Raw genomic sequence first — 18,911 nt, forward strand, 5'->3', positions numbered from 1 at the left:
AGTTTGGCACAAGAACTCAGAAGTTGAGCCAGACAACAATTATTAAGCCACATTTATTTCACCCCTGAAGTAAACCTAAATGGGAGACACACACCCACAAGGACAACATCCCCCTGTCCAGGGCATCGTTTTTTTCAAGGACTCCAGACTGTGCTTCTTTTTTTTTTCTGCTTTAAAGAGACAACTTTTGATCGCAGAGATCTGTAAAGGGCTCATTGCCCTTGGGTTTCTGTTTGTTTTTGTTAAGTACCCAAATTCTGGTTGTCTTTTTTACTGACCCAGGCTCACTTTCTGATCAACCAATGTTAGTATTCCCGAACCTCAGTGTGGGGTAAGGCTAGCTGTCAGAAACAGTCTTAAACAGATGCTTCTTAAGAAAGTTCTTTTCCGAGCATGGGTGGGAGTGATAAAAACAACACACTAACTTAGCAGTTTAGCTCACAGTAGTTTCACCCCACAATAATTTTATGTTTAAAGAATATTGTCTTCCCAACATTCCAGGAAGCTATCGTAAAAGGATTAAATTCAAGGCCAGCCTGGGCTACATAGCAAGACCCTGTCTCAAGAAGTCTCCTTTTTGTGGGGCAGGGAGGCTGGACTGCTGTGCAAGGGGTTTAACTCAGAATTTTGAGTGTAAGGATATTGTCTTACTGCCTACCTCCTGCCACATCAAGGTGGGAAAAGGAAACAAGGTTCTCTTCTTAGCAAAAGAATAAACAAAAACCCACCCATGATCCTTTTCTCAGAGCATACCAGTGACAGCAAGAGACTGACCAAAGGAGGATGCCAATGTTCCCATACAGGCAGAAGACCAGGCTCCTGAAAGCACACAGGATGATTTTAAAACAAAAACAAAGGTTGCAAAGTACCAGACAGGGCAGAGAAAAGCCACTAATTGCTTCTAGTTTAAGGCTGGTTTCAACATGCAATGCTTTTTTTTTTTTTTTTTGAAAATGACCTTTAGCATAAAGGCTTTCTAATAGTTTAATGCAAACACCACAATTCTTCCTAAACTGTGTTTTACCTTTCAGCTAATGCATGTCTATCTGAAAGAGTCAAACTAACTCATTCTTTACTTTTTTATTTATCACATTCTGCCCACTCCCTTTTAACACTATGTACCACAAGAAAAATGGCTGGCCTTTGGAGTTGTGGCATAGCAAAAAAGACATGGGTCAGAATCCTCACTCTGCAGGGATAAGCAGTTCTGGCCTTGGGTAAGTCAATGATTCAAATGATTCAGCTTCTCAACCATAACATGGGAAGGATTTCAATTACCTTGCAAGACACAAGGATTAGAGACACAATATATAAAGCTCTTAGGACAGTACCAGGGGCACATAATCATTACCATCACTATCAGTCTCATGCAGTAAAGCAAAAACCCAAAATACAAAACCAGCAAAACAATCAATATTCATGTAATAAATATCCAAAAAACATTTTTTTAAAAGATGCACAAGTCAATCTTGTAAGATTCTGACAACCCTGTCGCCTGCTTTATTTCTGGAGAAGGGTAAAGGGAAAAGAAAAAATATTCACTTGAATTTGAGGAGCAGCAACAATGGAGCAACCATTTTAAACCTCTGGGTTCCTGCAATCCACAAGGGAAAATTTCCTTGCTTGAAAAGTTAAGTGTCTAATTTTTCCCTGGCGCAAGCTCATCCATTTTTGTTGAGATGAAATAAAGAACAAGCTCAACAGCACCAACTGGGGTTTAACACAAAAAATGAGGCCGGGTTTCTCCTTTCAAATATGCAAATTTTACATGAAAATGTTTATAAATCATAGGTGTTTTTCCTCTTGATTCAACCTTTCCACCTCCTGTAATAGGAGTCCCAGGATCCCAACAGCATGTGCATCACTAATCAGATATACAATCCAGCTGCCCCTCCAACAGAATCTGATTACAGACTCGGACTAGAATGGGAGCTGTCCCAAGGGATGGGAAGCAGTAACTATGCTCTCAGGGAGAATGGATACTGCGGATGCCACCAGTCAAAGAGCCGAACACTGTGTACTGGGTCCAGGACGACTTGCACACCCTGTTCACTGCGCAGATTCTGACCACCACGAACAGGAGAATCCTGGAATACCAATCTCACTCGATGATGCCGCATGTCTGTACTCACATTAATAGTAAACTACGAGAGAAAGGCACAGTCAGCATCTAATGAAATTAAAATATGGTTAGTATCTAATTAACCCTTGGTTTCTTTTGGGCTCTCCTTGATTTGGTCTACACACAATACACCTTGGTTCAGTCTCAAGGTTCATCTCTTTTATGATATCAATACATTTGTAATGATATAAAAGGTTCAGGATGATTTTTATGAGGGTTTTTATTCTTTGTGTTAAAGGGCCTTACAGATAAAAAAACTTAAGATATATGCACACATTCTACCACAAAGCCATTTAATGTGTTATACATATAGGATAAAGATGGCATTCTGGTAAGATACTGATGAAAAAGTCAAGCGTGAAACCTAATACATGAAACCTCAGCCTGACCTCATTTTTTTGGAAAATACACCAAAAGACCTCCAAGTAGTTATATGCAAGTTTATACAGAACTAGTGCAGCATATACAGAATATGAGTTAACAGTGAGGTCATCAATGTGGCTTACCATGAAAGGAGGGAAAAGGGCTACAAGAAGATGCATACTTGAACATATAAACAGACACACTTTAGAAACATCCCCAGAAGGTCAACTGTAGTTATAGGAGAGTGGCAGTCTAAGTCACATCTACTTTCCAATAAATTTATGTATTAGTTAAATTCTTCATGATATATAATACCTATCATTAAAAAAAATTAAGCTTTTTCATCATAGAGAAGAACTCCATACATCTCTGATGATAAGTCACATAGAAGACAAATGGCAAATAAAATGAACTTTCTGGCCGCATTTTTAAAACAAAGTATAAGCTACAGGATTTACTCCTCTAACTTTGGCCACGTTCTAAAGAATCAGAGCATCACAAGGACAAAGTTAGTTATCTATTTTAATATTCCATTAAGGAAGCACATGAACGCCCAAGGTCCTGACAGTGCTCGTATGTGTTTCTCAATGCTCCTTCAAGATATCATTTCTCAACCATTATGATCACTGCACATCCAGGAAGATGGGAAATCCTTCCCTCTCTTACAGAAGACAGGCAAAACACCCTTAGATATAATTAGCTTCTCCCCATATCTGTCTTTGTAATATGCAAATCTGATTTCAGACTTTTTGTTTTGTTTTTATCTGGGAAGTGTTTGGGTTTTTTTTCTTTTGTGAGTTTTACTTTGGTTTTGGTATGTGTACAGTCACTTGAAGGGGGAGAATACCTGTGTATTATTCTGGTTTTAATTTCTGGCTTTATTATTCTTCAGAGATTTCTTCCCAATAGTTAAATCTACAAATCCCTTTTCAAACTACAGATACAATGCAAATCTATAAAAGAGCTGAATCCCCACTTACCAAGGTAAATATCATTCCCATGACAATAGGAACAAAGATGAAATTGAGGGTGGTAACCTGTAGCAGGCAGCAGTCCTGGTCAGGGTTGGTATGAACATCCTCATATTGAATGGGTGGCTGCAGCCGTTCCATACACTTGCTCTTTAATCTAGGGGACTAAGGCAGCTTAAGTATTAATCTAGTGGCTTAGAGGAAATACGTATACTCTTTAAGTAAACTAAAGTTAGTGAGATAAAATTTTCTGTCACTTCCTTATTATACATACTAGTTTCTATGCAGAGATCAAAGACAATATACCTATTAAGAAAAGGGAAAGGGGCTGGAGAAATGGCTCAGAGGTTAAGAGCACTGGCTGCTCTTCCAGAGGTCCTACATACAATTCCCAGCAATGACATGGTGGCTCACAACCATCTACAATGCATCCTTCTGGCCTGCACTGCAGGCATACACGCAGGAAGAACACTGTATACATAATAAATAAATCTTTTAAAGAAAAAAAAAGGATAAGAGCATGTTTAGATTAGTGAATATAGCAATGAGTTTATGTTTCATTTAGACAGTACTTCCGCCATCTACAGTAAGTGGCTCTGCAGCCACTCGCCATTGTTTGAAAGACTGCAAAATTCCATGTAATTTGTCAGACTTCAAAGAATATCTGCTGCAGAGAAGGGACAGATGCAGAATCAACCTCCAAATTCCAGGAACCACAAAACAGGATTCATCAGCCTCAGGACTAAAGGAACTCTCAGCATTCAATTTCCTGCAGTAATTCTGGTCTCCTGTCCCATTTCTCTGCTGCTAGGGCTTACCCTGAGTGGAAAAAGGCATCTAATTGATATTATAGACTGTAAGTTTCTTATAAACACTTTCATGAAAGCCAAATTTCTTCATGAGAACCACGTTTTGTTTTGGTTTTTTTGTTTTTTTGATTTTTCGAGACAGGGTTTCTCTGTGGTTTTGGAGCCTGTCCTGGAACTAGCTCTTGTAGACCAGGCTGGTCTCGAACTCACAGAGATCTGTCTGCCTCTGCCTCCCAAGTGCTGGGATTAAAGATGTGCACCACCATCTCCCAGTAGAGAAACCCTGTCTTGAAAACTAAAAGAGAAAGAGAGAGAGAGAGATAAGTAACTATACACATCTCATCAGTGAGTTAAGTAGAGACAAGTTCGACAGGAAAAAAAAAAAAACAGATTTTTACTGTGACCCAGATCACAGGCAGAGTCATGCAATAGTAGACAGAATGAATAAGTATATTTGGCAATGTGTTTCCAAATTACCTCAGATGCAAAACAATGTATATGATTATTGTTCAAATTTAAAAAGCATTTTAATTCATGTGTGTTTGTCTCAACGTATGTGGGTGAACATGTGCAACAGTGTATGGAGGTCAGAGTGCGATTCATGGAAGTCAGCTCTCTCGTTTCATCATGGAGGTCCTAGGAATGAACCAGGTCATCAGGCTTGGTGACAGGTGCCTTTTTACTTGCTGACCCATCTCTCTAGCCCAGATATCTTAAGTATTTAACCAAAAGGGTCTATAAATAATTTCAGTACATTACTAGTATACACATAAAAGGCTCCACCACTGAATATTCTGCCATGATTTATCTTCTTTCCTTCCTCTCATTTTGTTTTGGGTTTTTTGTTTGTTTGTCTTATAAATTATAATTAATTACACATGTCCTTAATCCCAGAACTTGGGAGGCTTGGTCATCAGGGAAGGTCATCAGCACTACTTGGGAGGGATTAGGAGGTGCGCTTTTACTGGAGTAGATATGGCACTGTTGGAGGAAGTGTGTCACTGGGTGTAGTAGTTGGAATGCAACTGGCCCCCATAATCTCACAGAGTAGCATTACTAGGAGGTGTGGCTTTGTTACAGTGAGTATGGCCTTGTTGGAGGAAGTGTGTCACTGTGGGGGGTAGGCTTTGAGGTTTCCTATGCTCAAGATACTGCCGGGGGAATCAGTCAACTTCCTGTTGCCTACAAGATGTAGTACTCTCAGCTTAGTACCATATCCACCTACAAACTGCCATGTTCCCTGTCATATTAATGGACTGAACCTCTGAAATTGTAAGCAAGCCACCCCAATTAAATGTTTTCTTTATAAGAGTTGCTGTGGTCATGCTCATCACAGCAATAAAAATTCTAACTAAGGCATTGGGGGGTGGGCTTTGAGGTTTCAAAAGCCCAAGCCAAGCTTAGTGTCTCTCTCCCTGCTGCCTGAGATCCAGATGGAGAACTCTCACATTACTTCTCCAGCATTGTCTGCCTGCATGCTAGCATGCTTTCCACCATAATGATAATGGACTAAACTTTTGACCTGTAAGCCAGCCCCAAGTAAATGCTTTCGTTTATAAGAACTGCAATGTCATGGTGTCTCTTCACAGCAATAGAACAGTGACTAAGTTATTATGCATATTTAATTTTCCTTAGCTGCCCACAAAACGTGAGTGGGGGTGGATGTGTGAGGGTAGATGTGTGTGTAAGTGCATCTGGAAGCCAGTGAGCTCCAGCACTCTGTCCATTTCTATCTGCCCAGCACTGGGTTTACAAAAGCATATGGCCACATCAGTTTTTTTATGGGCTTGGGTAGCCGAATTCAGATCCTCATGCTTGTAACAGGTATTTTATCTCCTGAGCCAAAACTACATATACACAGACACCAAACACACATACACACAGAGACAGAGACACCAAACATACATATACAGACACCAGACACACATACACACCAGACACATATATACAGACATCAGACACAAACACATACACACCAGACACACATACATTCCAGACACCAGATATATATATATATATATATATATATATATACACACACACACACACACACACAGACACCAAACACACATACAGAGACACCAGACACACACATATACACACAGACACCAGACATATATATACACAGACACCACACACACATATACAGACACCAGACACACATACACACATACAGACACCAGACATATATATACACAGACACCAGACACACACACACACAGATACCAGACACACACACACACACACATACACACCAGACACACACACACATACACACCAGATACACACACATATACACACAGACACCAGACATATATATACATAGACACCAGACACACATATAAACAGACACCAGACATACATATACACAGACACCACACACACACACACACACACACACACACACACACACCTTTTATAGCTCTGTTCTCTGATCTGGAAATCTGTCAAGGCTTATCTTGGATAAAAACCTAAAGTTGCTCATTTTTTTTTCCTCCAATATAAAATAGTTCCTGCCAGGTACAGTGGCAAACACTTTAATCCCCGTATTCAGGAATAGAGGCAAGTGGATTCAGGAATAGAGGCAAGTGGATCTCTGATTTGAGAACAGCCTTATCTACAAAGTGAGTTCCAGGACAGTCAAGGTTACACAGAAAAACCCTGTCTCAAAAAAAAAAAAAGGAAATAAAATAACTCCCTCCAAAATTTATTTTGAAATTTAACCTGTCACATAAGAGATGAAGCCTTTAGAAGGCGATAATATCATAAGAACTCCTCTCTCGTGAATGGGATGAAGACTCTTATTAAAATAGGGGCTTTAAACCAGGTGGTGGTGGCGCACACCTTTAATCCCAGCACTCAGGAGGCAGATGCAGGCAGATTTCTGTGAGTTTGAGGCCAGTCTGATCTACAGAGTGAGTTCTAGGACAGTCAGAGCCACACAGAGAAACCTTTTCTCAAAAGGGTGGGGGTAAGGGTCTTTAAAAGGGATTCAGCCCCTTTTAGCTCTCCACCACAGCTATGCGAGAATACACAGGGTTCAGTAAGGCACCATCCTGAAAACAGAAGGACTAGAGCCTTATCCACAGAACATGCAAGTACCTTGATCTTGGATTTCCTGGCCCCCAGAACCATGAGAAAACTAATTTCTGTTCTTTATAAATAACCCAATCTCTAGTACTTTGTTACGGCAGCACAAAAGGACTAAGACATAGGGAAACTCATTAAATAAGATATCTGAAGGACGTAGAGATGCCTCAGCAGTTAAGAGCCCTCGCTATTGTTGAAGAGGACTCAGGTTTGGTTCCCAGCACCCATATAGTGGCTAACGGTCCATAACTCCAATTCCAGGGAATCTAACACCTTCTTCTGGCCAACACAAGTACAAGGCATACACATGGCGCACATGGATACATGCACGCAAACACTCGATAGACAAGGCAGATATGGTGCACGCCTTTAATCCAAGCACTTGAGAGACAGATGCAGGCAGATTCCTGTTAGTTTGAGGCCAGTCTGATATACACGGCCAAGTTTCAGGATAGTTTTAAGGTGGGTGTAGATAGTGGCTTGAACATCTAAGTGTGGTCCCCTAAAAGGCCAGAAGAGGGTACTAGATGCTCTAGAACTTGGGTCCTTTACAAATGCAGCACTCTTACCCTCCAAGCCATCCAGCTCTCCAAATGAACAATCTTAAAAAAAATAAAATTAAATTTATAAAAACATAGAGACAAAAAGGAAACATGCCTGTTTTTTGAACTTGAAGTTGAACTCCCACATTGGTTCTTGTCTGTTTCCAACAATCTTTCTGCACCAGAAAAGTAAGCACTGTAAGAAGAGCAAAAATAAACTATGGGAATAACATTAAAATGCATTATTAAGTAACAAAATTAATAAGCAAAAAAATCTCTGACAGCTCTAAAGCCAACTACAGTTGCGATGCAGAGGATTTACTTTGGTACCCACAGACCCACACTTGCCACTGGTGCACCATGAAGACAGTCACAATGCTATTCAGGAAGAAGAGGGACCAATACAAGTCAACCTCAGAAGCTTACTAAGATCAACCCCTATGTTCTCATCTTTAAAGACAAAAATATGTAACTACAGTGTGGGGCATTTTCTCTGATTTAGCAGCCACTGCTCTACATTAAAATATAAAGGCAGTCAAGTAGCCACCAGGCAAGATGGTTAACAAGGCCACAAAGCAGGCAAGGAGGGCTAGCCCTGTGACAGGAACAAGCCACTCAGGACCTTCTGGGAACAGACAGCTGTTATGGAAACCAATGAGCTAAGCTGAATTCAGTCCAAAGCAAGCCCCTCAGTGAAGTCAGACTATAGCTAGGGTTAAGCACAAGAAGTGAAGTACCTCCCAGGGGACAAGGGGTGGGTCGTCCGCCGTGCCAGCTGTCCTGCCTTCAGACATGCCCTGTACGTCCTGTTGCTCCATCAAAAATAATGAGCTTGGCTTTTAGGGGAAAACACTTCTGCTGCCATCACAACGGCTCCAGTGTCCCACACAAGCTATGCTACTGAAAAGAGAGAAAGGGGATCAAATACAAAAAGCTGGTGTCCGGGAAACGGGACAACTTTCTTTAGGCATGGTGGCAACTGAGTGCCATGCAATTACAGGCATGTAAGTGGTGAGGCCATACACCAGGCACCTGCCACTCTCCAGGACCATGTCCTCTTCAGAGGATCTTTAATAATATAAAAAGAGGCGGCCAGGTAGCCTGTGCTCACTACCTGAATTAAAAGCTAATTTTCAATCCACTTTGGCTTCATAATCTACTTAAAAAAAAAAAAGACACAGTAATAAGAATATAAAGCTATGGATACTTTAGAATTTAAGCAGTAGCCCTTGCATTGTGCACTGGAGCCGCTAAGATGTGTCAAGCATGAGGAGTTTGCCCAATCAATGCTTCCCTGCGCCACACCTGGCATGGTTAACTCTGTAATGATTACCACCTTCCTTGGTAATCGGATAGGGAGGAAGACACTGTAAATGTGAGGTGGGAACTGTCCACTCACATTACAGTAGAAGCCGTTTCAGGGTAACACTCTACTCACGCAGCACACTCCTGCCCTAAATCCATCAGCTAGCATTATAACTAAAGAGTTAGGTCAAAGGGCCTGAAAACCTCCATTGGTAAGTGTTGCAGGGGGGATCTTGGTTACCCTGAAATCAATAAAACGCTTTAATTCCTGGAATTAGACGCTTAGAGCTCAACTAGGAGAGGAGAATTATACGATGTCTATGAGCATAAAGGCAAAGTACAAGAGAACAGGAAGTGCTATGCGATGAACTAGAGTGGGCAGAACAGAGTCGGGATAATTACCAAAAAATTAAAAAGATAAGAAAATTATACAATATCAGCTGGCTAAGACATCAACTGACCTAAATAACCATAAAGACTACACTCATCTAGCTTGGTAAAAGGAGGAGAAAATGGGCCAAGAACTAATAGACCTACTTATTATTCAGAAAACCAGAAACTTGAATACAGTGTATGAATATAAACTATGCAGAGTATCCTAAGATAAAAGCAGACTGAAACAGAAGATTTTGGAATCCTAAGAACTACGAATTGGAGTACCTTATAGTCTCTGAAACAAATTACCACAGAGCCTGGCAAGCACCCGGCATGGGGCTTACCAGGTAAAGATGTCTATACCAGAATCCTTAAAGGAAGTCAAGAATGACATGGAATCTCAGATGCCAAGGTTATATTAAAAACAGAAAATCAGTTGAGTCCCTCATGCTATCTGTGTCACTCTGGGAAAACTGTAGTAGACACCTACCATTCAAATTCTACTCTTCCTAGCCAAACTATCAAAACCTACCTATCTACTGGTCAAATGTGCTGTGCATAAAAATAAGCTAACGAGACTAAGAAATACTCTAAAAGCACAAGGAAGCTCTAAAGACACCATAAACCAGCCCAGGACAGCAGAGATGCGTTAGGAGAAACGAAACTTCTGAACCCTCCAAGTTTACACTAACCCCTAATGGGTTAGGACCAACAGCCCTCCCCATCAGGAAGCTACAAACAAGCCATAGAACAGGACCACCACACAAGAGTCCATTAGCCAAACCCCAACAGCAATTTTCACCTACTTTGGAATTCTTCAGTGTGCTGGGAGTGCTTTCCGGAATGGCTGGATTCTTGGAGATTCGAGCAGCAAATGGTTCATACATATGGTACAGAGATCGGATCACACATGCCCGGAGACAGCGCAGCTTCTCCATGGACTCTGGGCGCAGCCGCAAGGGCAGAGAAGCATCCAGCGAGTAGTGCCTGAAACATGACACATGACTCCTACCAATATGTAACCTGTCTCTCCTGCTCAGTCCCCCGGGACGCTGGTTTCCATGGGAACTCTGTTCTACTCCACTGCTAGGTACTAGCTTGCCGAGTTCTCACAAATACCATCTAGGTACTAGCTTGCCGAGTTCTCACAAATACCATCATCATCACCAACCATTTCCTTAAATTATTGATGACTTTTGTTTCTTCATCTGTGACCCTGTAGTTCTCACCTTTTGTGGTTATATTTGGACTATTTCAAGCTCTTCAAAATTACAAGCCTCTGAACTGAAGACAGTGTAATATACTTTAGTTGCTCAAAGAGAGCTTGTCCTGGAGAAGAGCCACTGGGCTCCCTGTCAGACATCTCAGCAAGTTCTCTATTCCCTGATAACTTAGCACCAGTTCCCACCACAGCTAAACAGTTCAGAAAGGTCCCTAAGCTCTGTAGCCCACATTAAAATCCAGCACTTTCACTGACCATGTAATAAGATAAACCTCTGAGGGAAAACCTAAGTTCTTTCTGGGCCTGAAGTAATACTGCTTGCAAAAAATAACAGACACTAGCCAGGGTATGGTGGTAGCCATTGGAAAGACAAACACTTGCATGAATCAGTAACATAAGACTTAGAAATCAAGAAGTCCAAAGCTAGGGTCATGCCAAGGCATAGGATAAAGAAAGTGAAAAGAGCCCATCATCTTGGGCACAGCTTCAAATCACAAATAGCAATGAAATCAGCTATAGAGAACACACTGGCAGTCTGTGGTCGCACCTTCGGTACAACCTGGTCCAAAAGGCAGCAGTGCAAGTGACAGTCCAAGCATTCTTACAAATCAGGGAAAAATTCACAATGTCCTCAGGACGGATATAGGAAGCCAGCAACAGCCAAATATCCATAGGATACTCTTCTCCAGCCCCATCCAGGTCTTCTGAAACAGAAAAAAGAATAATATTCTGTGTTTTACTATACACTTATACCTAAAGGTATTCATTCCAATTCTCTCGTAGCTTGTACATTTAAGAAAAGGGTTTTAGCCAGGCAGTTGGGAGGCAGAGGCAGGCAGATCTCTGTGAGTTCGAGGCCAGCCTGGTCTACAATAGCTAGTTCCAGGACAGGCTGCCAAGCCACAGAGAAACCCTGTGCAAAAAAAAAAAAAAAAGAAAGAAAGAAAGAAAGAAAGAGAAACAGATACTGGAGCTGAAGAGAGCTGAAGAGCTAGCTCACAGATGAAGAGTACTTATTGCTCATCTCGGGATTTCCATCGCTGTGGTAAACACCCTGACCAAAGCAGCATGAAGAGAACTGGCTCGTTTCTTCTTACAGCTCTCAGGCCACAGCTCGCCACTAATGGAAGTCAGGGCATGAAGAGAAACAGAAGCCATGAAGAAGAGCTATTCAGTGGTTTGCTTCTCATGGCTTGCTGAGCCTGGCTTTTTAAATCACATTTTAATTATTTATGCCACAGAGTGTGTGTATGTGTGAGGGCACAAGTGTCACAGCATATGTGTTGAGATCAGAGACAACCTGCGGGTGTCACTTCTCTCCTTCCTGATGTGGTCCCAGGGACTAAACTCAGATAGCATGGGACAAGTACCTTTCCCAGCTGAACCATTTCATCAGCCAGGACCATTCGACAGGTGGCACCACGCACAGTGGGTCAGGCCTTCCCATGTTAATCATCAATCAAGAAAACACACCACAGGCTTGCCCACGGGGCAATCAGGTAGGGACATTTTCTCAACTGGGGTTCTCTCTTGCCAAATAACTCTACCTTAGGTCAGACTAACAAAAACAAACCAACAAAAGCTCAATCAGGACACTGCTCTTTCAGGGGACCAGTATGATATTATCACATCAAGCAACTGACAAATGCCTGAAATCCCAGCTCCAAGGAACCTGACACCCATTCTGGCCTCCACGGGCCAGAATACAGACACAGATGTACACACATACATTTTTTTTTTTTTAAATGAAGGGGCTGGAGAGATAGCTCAGCAGTTAAGAACACTTGCTGCTCTTCCCATTTGGTTCCCAATGCTCATCAGGCCACTCACGACTACCTATAAATTTAGAGACAAGGAATCTAACTCCCTATTCTTGTCTCTGTAGGCATATATACACAACAAATATTCACTAAAACACATACATGTAAATAAAAATAAAGATACTACTTTTTTAAAGATACTACTTTATATCCATTATAATTTCACAAGTAAAATAGTAAGTGTTGGCAAGAATGTGGAGCTAATACAAAGTTGGCATGCTGCTGCTAGAGATACCAAAACAGCACAACTACTTACTACGATTTAGAAATGAAAGTATTTACCCACCCAAAACTTCACCTAAAGTTGCTTCATAATGCAAAACAGTCAAACATAAGGCAGTAAAAATAAACCATTAGGCCTGGCAGTGGTAGCACATACCTTTAACCCCAGCACTTGGGAACCTTAAACAAATTAAGCCATGTGAAAGAAATCAGACCTAAAGGAAGATGTTATCATTCCATGTGTATGGAATGTCCACAGCAGGTACATCTACAGAGAATGAAATTAGAGGGGGCAGAGAGCACTGACGCTAAAGCCTTGACAATTCTTTCTGGAGTGATGGAAATGTTCTATACTTAGTTCAAAGACAGCAGAACAATTGAGAAAATAGTAAAACTACTCAATTATATACTTTAAAATATATGATACATATACATGTAGATAAACACTCATATTAAGTATCCAAAAAATCCTTTAAAAGCATAAGTTGGAAAATTTCTGAAGAATGTACACATATACACACATATGTATACATAAATAATGAAATATGTATATATATGTATGTATATGCATATGTATGTGTTGTGTGTATTTCCCTAGAAGAATTAAGAAAGAATAAAGTATTATAAACGTTGCTATCAATTTTAGAATCCTGAAAAAGAGGGTTATCACTGACGATAACTGGTACAATACCACTATCATCTCTTAGAGCTCCCCTTACATTGAAAAAAGGCAGCATCAGACACCACAGACAAAACTCAGAATCCTCTGGAAAGCAAGCCCATACCTTTGTGTCTCTTGCTTTTCTTTTTTCTGGAGACTGATCTTTCATGAGTGCTTTCCCCCTGAATGTCCATCTCATCACTGCTGTCCATGATGTCACACGGCTCACCCACCCCGGAAAGAGCCTCCTCTGCAGGAACCTGGGAGGCTTCCAAGCCACAAAGAGATTTTACTAGGAGAAAGAAAGGAAAGAATTAAATGCACTGGTCCCATCCAAAAACACTCAGCTAATGCATCAGCAACCACGGAGGAGGGAGGCAATGAGGAAGGGTGCTGAGGACTTTAACAAAAGCTGAAGCAAAATTGTAGCATTTTAATAATAAAAAAAATGGAAAGCAATCGGCAAACTGTCTCTAAAGTTGGGGGCACTTCGGCGGGGGAGGGTGCAAAATTCACACACTGAGAGCCCTGCAGACAATAAAAGCAAAAGGTCAAGTCTATGCACCTCACTCTGAGGAGCAATGGCTTAAGAGAAACGGGATCCAATTCAGGCCTGCCCCTGCACTGGAGATTTGTGTTTTATGTCACAGAAATCCAACTGCAAAAATCTTGAAAGCTAGACGAACATGGCAAAAAGAAAATAATATGCCAAAGTAATGAATGTCAATTGCATGCATGGTAAAATATACATAAATTACAAAAACTGGTAAAGAAGAATGAGTACACAATGTTGTGTGGAATTCTGTTGGTTTTGGGTTGGCTGTTTTTTTTTTTTTTTTTTTTTTTTGAGACTGGATCTCACTATATAGACTGCTGTGTAAACCAGGCTAGCCTTGAACTCACAGAGATTCACCTGTCTCCCCAATGCTGAGATTAAAGAAATGCCTACCCTACCTGGTCACAAAGTTGTCTTTTAATTCAAAGAGGAAATAAAATATCTCAGCTCTAGAACCTGCCTATCAGGGCTACACACACCCATCCCACCCTCCACACGAGAAAGTAAACAGTGAAAAGAGCAAACACGCTCATGGCCAGATGCCCAAAGGGCTGCAGGAAAAACACCGGGGCAAAATTCAAGGAAAATAGAACACCTAATGTTGTCTTAAGGGCGTGGGACCAAAAAGATCCGCGAAAACCTACCTTCCTGCTGAACAGCGTTGGCCACGGCTTTCTTGACCCGTCCAGACCTCACCACCGCCGGATCCGAGTTGGCATAATCCGCCACGGTCACTGAAACAGAGCACAGCGCCAAGGCCACCTCAGACTTCGGGCAGTCTCCCCAGCCCCTCCCGGTGCAGTCTTCGCCCGTCCGACCCTGCTGCCCAACCCCCTCTGCCGCCCAACCCCCTCTGCCGCCCGACCCCGCCCCTCGCCCACCTCGGCCCGAGCAGGCGTCGTGGGCCCGGAACTTGAGCCGCTTTCCTCTCTTGGGCATGGCGACACTGTCCGGGTGAGGCCGGCTTAGCTGGCAGGGGCCCCAGGCCATGTCTCGGCCCCGAGAGCCGGCTCCCGGAGCCGCGGAGCACTTCCACCCGGCTCCGCGGCCATCCCGCACTGAGGTGGCAGCTATCGCGATGATAAGCGAGGGTTCTGGGCCCGGTTGGCTGTCGACGCCCATCTCGGGGAGCCAATCGCCTCCGGGCCCGGATACGTCATCGGCGGGCGCCCTCAGTTATAGCTGAGGCTGGTTCCCTAAAGGCGGGCAGTTAAATTGGGTGTGTTCCTCAAAGTCTTTTCTGGGAGATTGATGTGCTAGACTCGATCCTCCTCCAACCGGCGTTAATTAAAACCATCAAATTATTCCTGCTAATGATTCTTATCTACACTTCAGGTCCACTTCGGCGTCTAGATTGCATATAGATTGTTATCTTCATTCTCTCTTTCCCACTTATGCCAGGTAACCTGAACGAAAATATCAAAGTGTTCTCTCTAATTTCGTTTACAAAAGCTTTGAAATTCTCCATCAAGACCTGTGGCTAACGCCAGTAATCTCAACACGTCGCAGGCGGAAGAGGGAAGATCGGAAGTTCAAGGTCATCCTCAGTTCGTAGCCTGCTGGGCTATGTGAGATTCTGTATCAAAAATAAGTAAATAAATGTCAGAATTGTCAAAGTAGAGGGGATTCGTAAAAGGTTTTTACATCACTATCATCCAAGCAAATTCTAGGGTAGATGAAAAAAGAGTATAATATTTCCTTTATATTAAAAGTAAAGTCGTGAATTGTGTCATTATCCTTCTAATTTCCTTCCTGCTCCCAAAGTGTAGCAGTCCCTGGCTAAAAAACAGTCCTTTTCAGGGCGGTGATGGAGCAGGCCTTTAATCCTAACACTCGGGAAGTGGAGGCAGGTGGATCTCTGTTAGTTCAAGACCAGCCTGGTCTACAGAATGAGTTCCAGGACAGCCAGGGCTACACAGAGAAACCCTGTCTCACAAAAACAAAGCAACCCTTTTGACCCACGCATCCAACTGGCTAGATCCGTCCAGAAAGCGTCCTCTAAGACACTTCAAAGGGGACTCCACTTTAATCTAATTAAATAGTACTGATCAAAGTTCATTAAGAGCAAATCACTGGCTTCTTAACAAAATTAAGACACAGACTACCACCAGGGATCATGTGTTAATGCTTGGATCAGTTAGAAATGGTAATTGAAACAAAATAATTGGTTATAATTATGATATACTCTATCTAAAATTCTAACAGAAAGCAAGGGTATGATAGACTAAAGTTGTTTCAAATAATTTTCCGTGTATACATAATTCATGCCTGTAGTTGAGTTCAAAATGCAGCTGGCCAGTACTGAGCCCTCTCTTCTCACATTACCAGTTAAAAATTAATGACACTTTCATGCGTGTAGATCTCTGCTCATGTGATGCTCTTGAAGACTCACATCCGGGAGTCTGGAGGGAATCAAAGATGCAAGAGACTTTCACTGCAAAATTTTAGCTGAAATGTCCCAATGTTCTCTCATTTTAATACTTTGGAATGAAAGAAATTCTAACTCCCCTCACATTTTCTTTTTCAAAATTTGACTGAGAAAAATCTTAAGGTTCCTCAGGCTCATTTAACCACTTCAGAGAAACTAAGGCTCTCTGGGTCTTCTATTCCTCCTTTCATTAAAAAGCAACAGCTGGTGACTGGGGAAATGACTTACCACGAAAGATGCTTGGCAAGAACTTTACCAACTGAACCATCTCTGCAACCCCTGTGTAAAAAGCAGCGGTGGTTGTGGTTATGGTGGTGGCTATGGGGGCTCACGGGGAAGGCGGAGACAGGCTAATCCCTGGGGTTTCCTGGCCAACCTCCCCACACACACACACACACACATTTGAGCAACAAACCTTGATTATTAGTATTGTCAGACTCAAATTTACAGGTTCTTTCTAGAAAGATACACTGTAAAGTTACTCAAGATGCTATTTAAGGGGAGTTATTTAAACTGCTTTTAGGGGAAGAGTGGGTCTTTCTCACCCAGACAGGAAATGTAAGGACAATATGTGAATAGGTGAAGTATTAATATGTACTGTATTCCTAAATATGTCCACAATACTCCTGGCATTGCAATGTGCTTTATTTTGTGTTAACAGTAAATAGTGATATGGGTATCTTTAAGGCCCTTTCTTTTTTTCTTCCTTTCTTCCTTCCTTTCTTCCTTCCTTCCTTCCTTTCTTTCTTTCTTTTTTTTGGTTTTTCGAGACAGGGTTTCTCTGTAGCTTTGGAGCCTGTCCTGGCACTAGCTCTTGTAGACCAGCCTGGCCTCAAACTCACAGAGATCCACCTGCTTCTGTCTTCTGAGTGCTGGGATTAAAGGCATGGGCCACCACCGCCCGGCCCTACAACTGTTCTTGAAGACATCCACCAAAGCACAACTTCTATTGGCGGCACATCAGTAACATGAAAATCTAAAGAAATGCAGATTGTTTCCTCCGATGTCCTACTTTTCAGAAGGAAGAGTATATTGAGGAGTGGTGGCACACGTCTTCAGTCCTAGCACTCAGCAGGCAGAGGCAAGGAATCTCTGTGAGCTCTAGGAACCTGTTCTACATAGCAAGTTCAAGGCTAGAACTTAACAAGACCCTTCTCAAAAATAAAAATAAGTTTAAACAGAGTGTCAGTCATGAAGTTAGACTTGCTTGCGTCAAAAATCTACAGGTATAGTGCACCCCTGTAACCCAACCATTTCTGAGGCAGAAGGTCATGAGTTTAAGGCCAGCCTGCATGGGACCTTGTCTCAAAAAGCCAAGGGCTGGAGCTGGGACTCAATGGCAGAACACTTGCTTAGCATATGGCCCTGGGTTTGATCCTCAGGGCTGAAAAAAAAAGCCTCTGCCACGTGTTATACATGTAACTTTATCCCTACACTGTGCAGGTAATATCACCTGCTTAACAGAATTATAAAATGATTACATTAACTCACAAAGAAGCACTTAAAATAGCATATGGCAAGGGCCCAATAAACATCAGCTATTGCTATTATGGTAGTGGTAATGACAGTTGAGTTGTGGCTGCTGTTATTTAACGACACCTAATGGGCTGAGATGTCTCCGTGGGTGCTTTCCATCCTGCCTGATGACTCTTTGCCTCTGCTTCATGAAGACAGACCACAAAGCTGAGTCATAGTTGAGACTGTCCATTCCAGCAGATTAAAATGCTAACAGACTAGCTGGTGTTTGTTGAGTCCTAGCCTGCAAGTGGCAAGATTAGGTTTCAAACAGAAGACTGTGTCCCAAGCCCATATCTAAAGCCAGTATGCTATGTCACCTTGACAATGAACATTAATAACCTAAAAAAAAAATCAATTTACCATGCAGCTATAGAGCCAGATGGTGACATCATTGAGAGAATCCGTAAGGCAGAAAGCAAATGGCAAGGTCACTTAACACATTCCCGTTATCTGTCGAATGGACATGGTCTAAGAAGAATTCAGTTCTGAGTAAGAGTTCGGTGGCTTCAGAGAAAGTTTATTAATTAAGTCTAGCTAAAAGTGCTTGTGCCTAGCTTTGTAAGCCTTATTTAAACTTTATAGTTTTTAAAAATAGTTTATATTGTTAAGTTTAGATGCTGAAGTGTTTCCCAGTTTAAAAAAAAAAAGAGTAGCTGAATGAAGGGGCCTTAGGGCTATTTTCTGGGTTTGAACTGTATAGCACGAATAATAAAAACCCAGAGACAGATATTGGGGTTCAAGCTGAAGATCAGAAAAGCAAAGCAGCCAAGTCATTAGAGAGTTCTTATCTCTTCTAGGGTTCAGACAAAGGGACGATCCTGTCCTCAATGTGACTGCAGACTGCAATGCTCTCCACCAAAGCTCAGACTGCAGACTGAGACCCTGAGCTCCTGTCTCCTCCCATCTT

General features: G+C 42.0%; 1 protein-coding gene across 2 annotated transcripts; it reads right to left on the reverse strand.

Moving 5' to 3' along the window:
• Positions 1-37: 37 nt before the first annotated feature.
• Tmem183a (transmembrane protein 183A) lies at positions 38-15,141 on the reverse strand. 2 transcript variants are annotated; one of them, XM_041648466.1, is made up of 8 exons: positions 14,940-15,141; positions 14,703-14,792; positions 13,627-13,794; positions 11,347-11,500; positions 10,384-10,564; positions 8,013-8,093; positions 3,466-3,621; positions 38-2,144 (listed from the first exon to the last, which is right to left on the reverse strand). In XM_041648466.1, exons 1-8 carry the CDS (start codon positions 15,046-15,048, stop codon positions 1,959-1,961), a joined length of 1,125 nt encoding a protein of 374 aa, XP_041504400.1. In that variant the 5' UTR covers positions 15,049-15,141; the 3' UTR covers positions 38-1,958. The 2 variants fall into 2 exon arrangements, with proteins under 2 accessions (XP_041504400.1, XP_041504399.1); XM_041648465.1 differs by having other exon boundaries at positions 11,347-11,503; positions 14,940-15,140.
• Positions 15,142-18,911: the final 3,770 nt, after the last annotated feature.

This window comes from Microtus oregoni, unplaced genomic scaffold, assembly GCF_018167655.1.
Source record: "Microtus oregoni isolate MIOR12 unplaced genomic scaffold, Mior012 000003F_ref0000135, whole genome shotgun sequence".
Taxonomy (NCBI): domain Eukaryota; kingdom Metazoa; phylum Chordata; class Mammalia; order Rodentia; family Cricetidae; genus Microtus; species Microtus oregoni.

Excerpts from the sequence above, each read along its gene's own strand:
- Tmem183a (XM_041648465.1), bottom strand. The coding sequence starts at position 15,048 with ATGGCCTGGGGCCCCTGCCAGCTAAGCCGGCCTCACCCGGACAGTGTC. Across the intron at positions 11,504-13,626 it reads GAAAAGCAAGAGACACAAAG|AAGACCTGGATGGGGCTGGA; the intron begins GTATGGGCTTGC and ends TTTCTGTTTCAG. Across the intron at positions 10,565-11,346 it reads TGGACCAGGTTGTACCGAAG|GCACTACTCGCTGGATGCTT; the intron begins GTGCGACCACAG and ends GTCATGTTTCAG.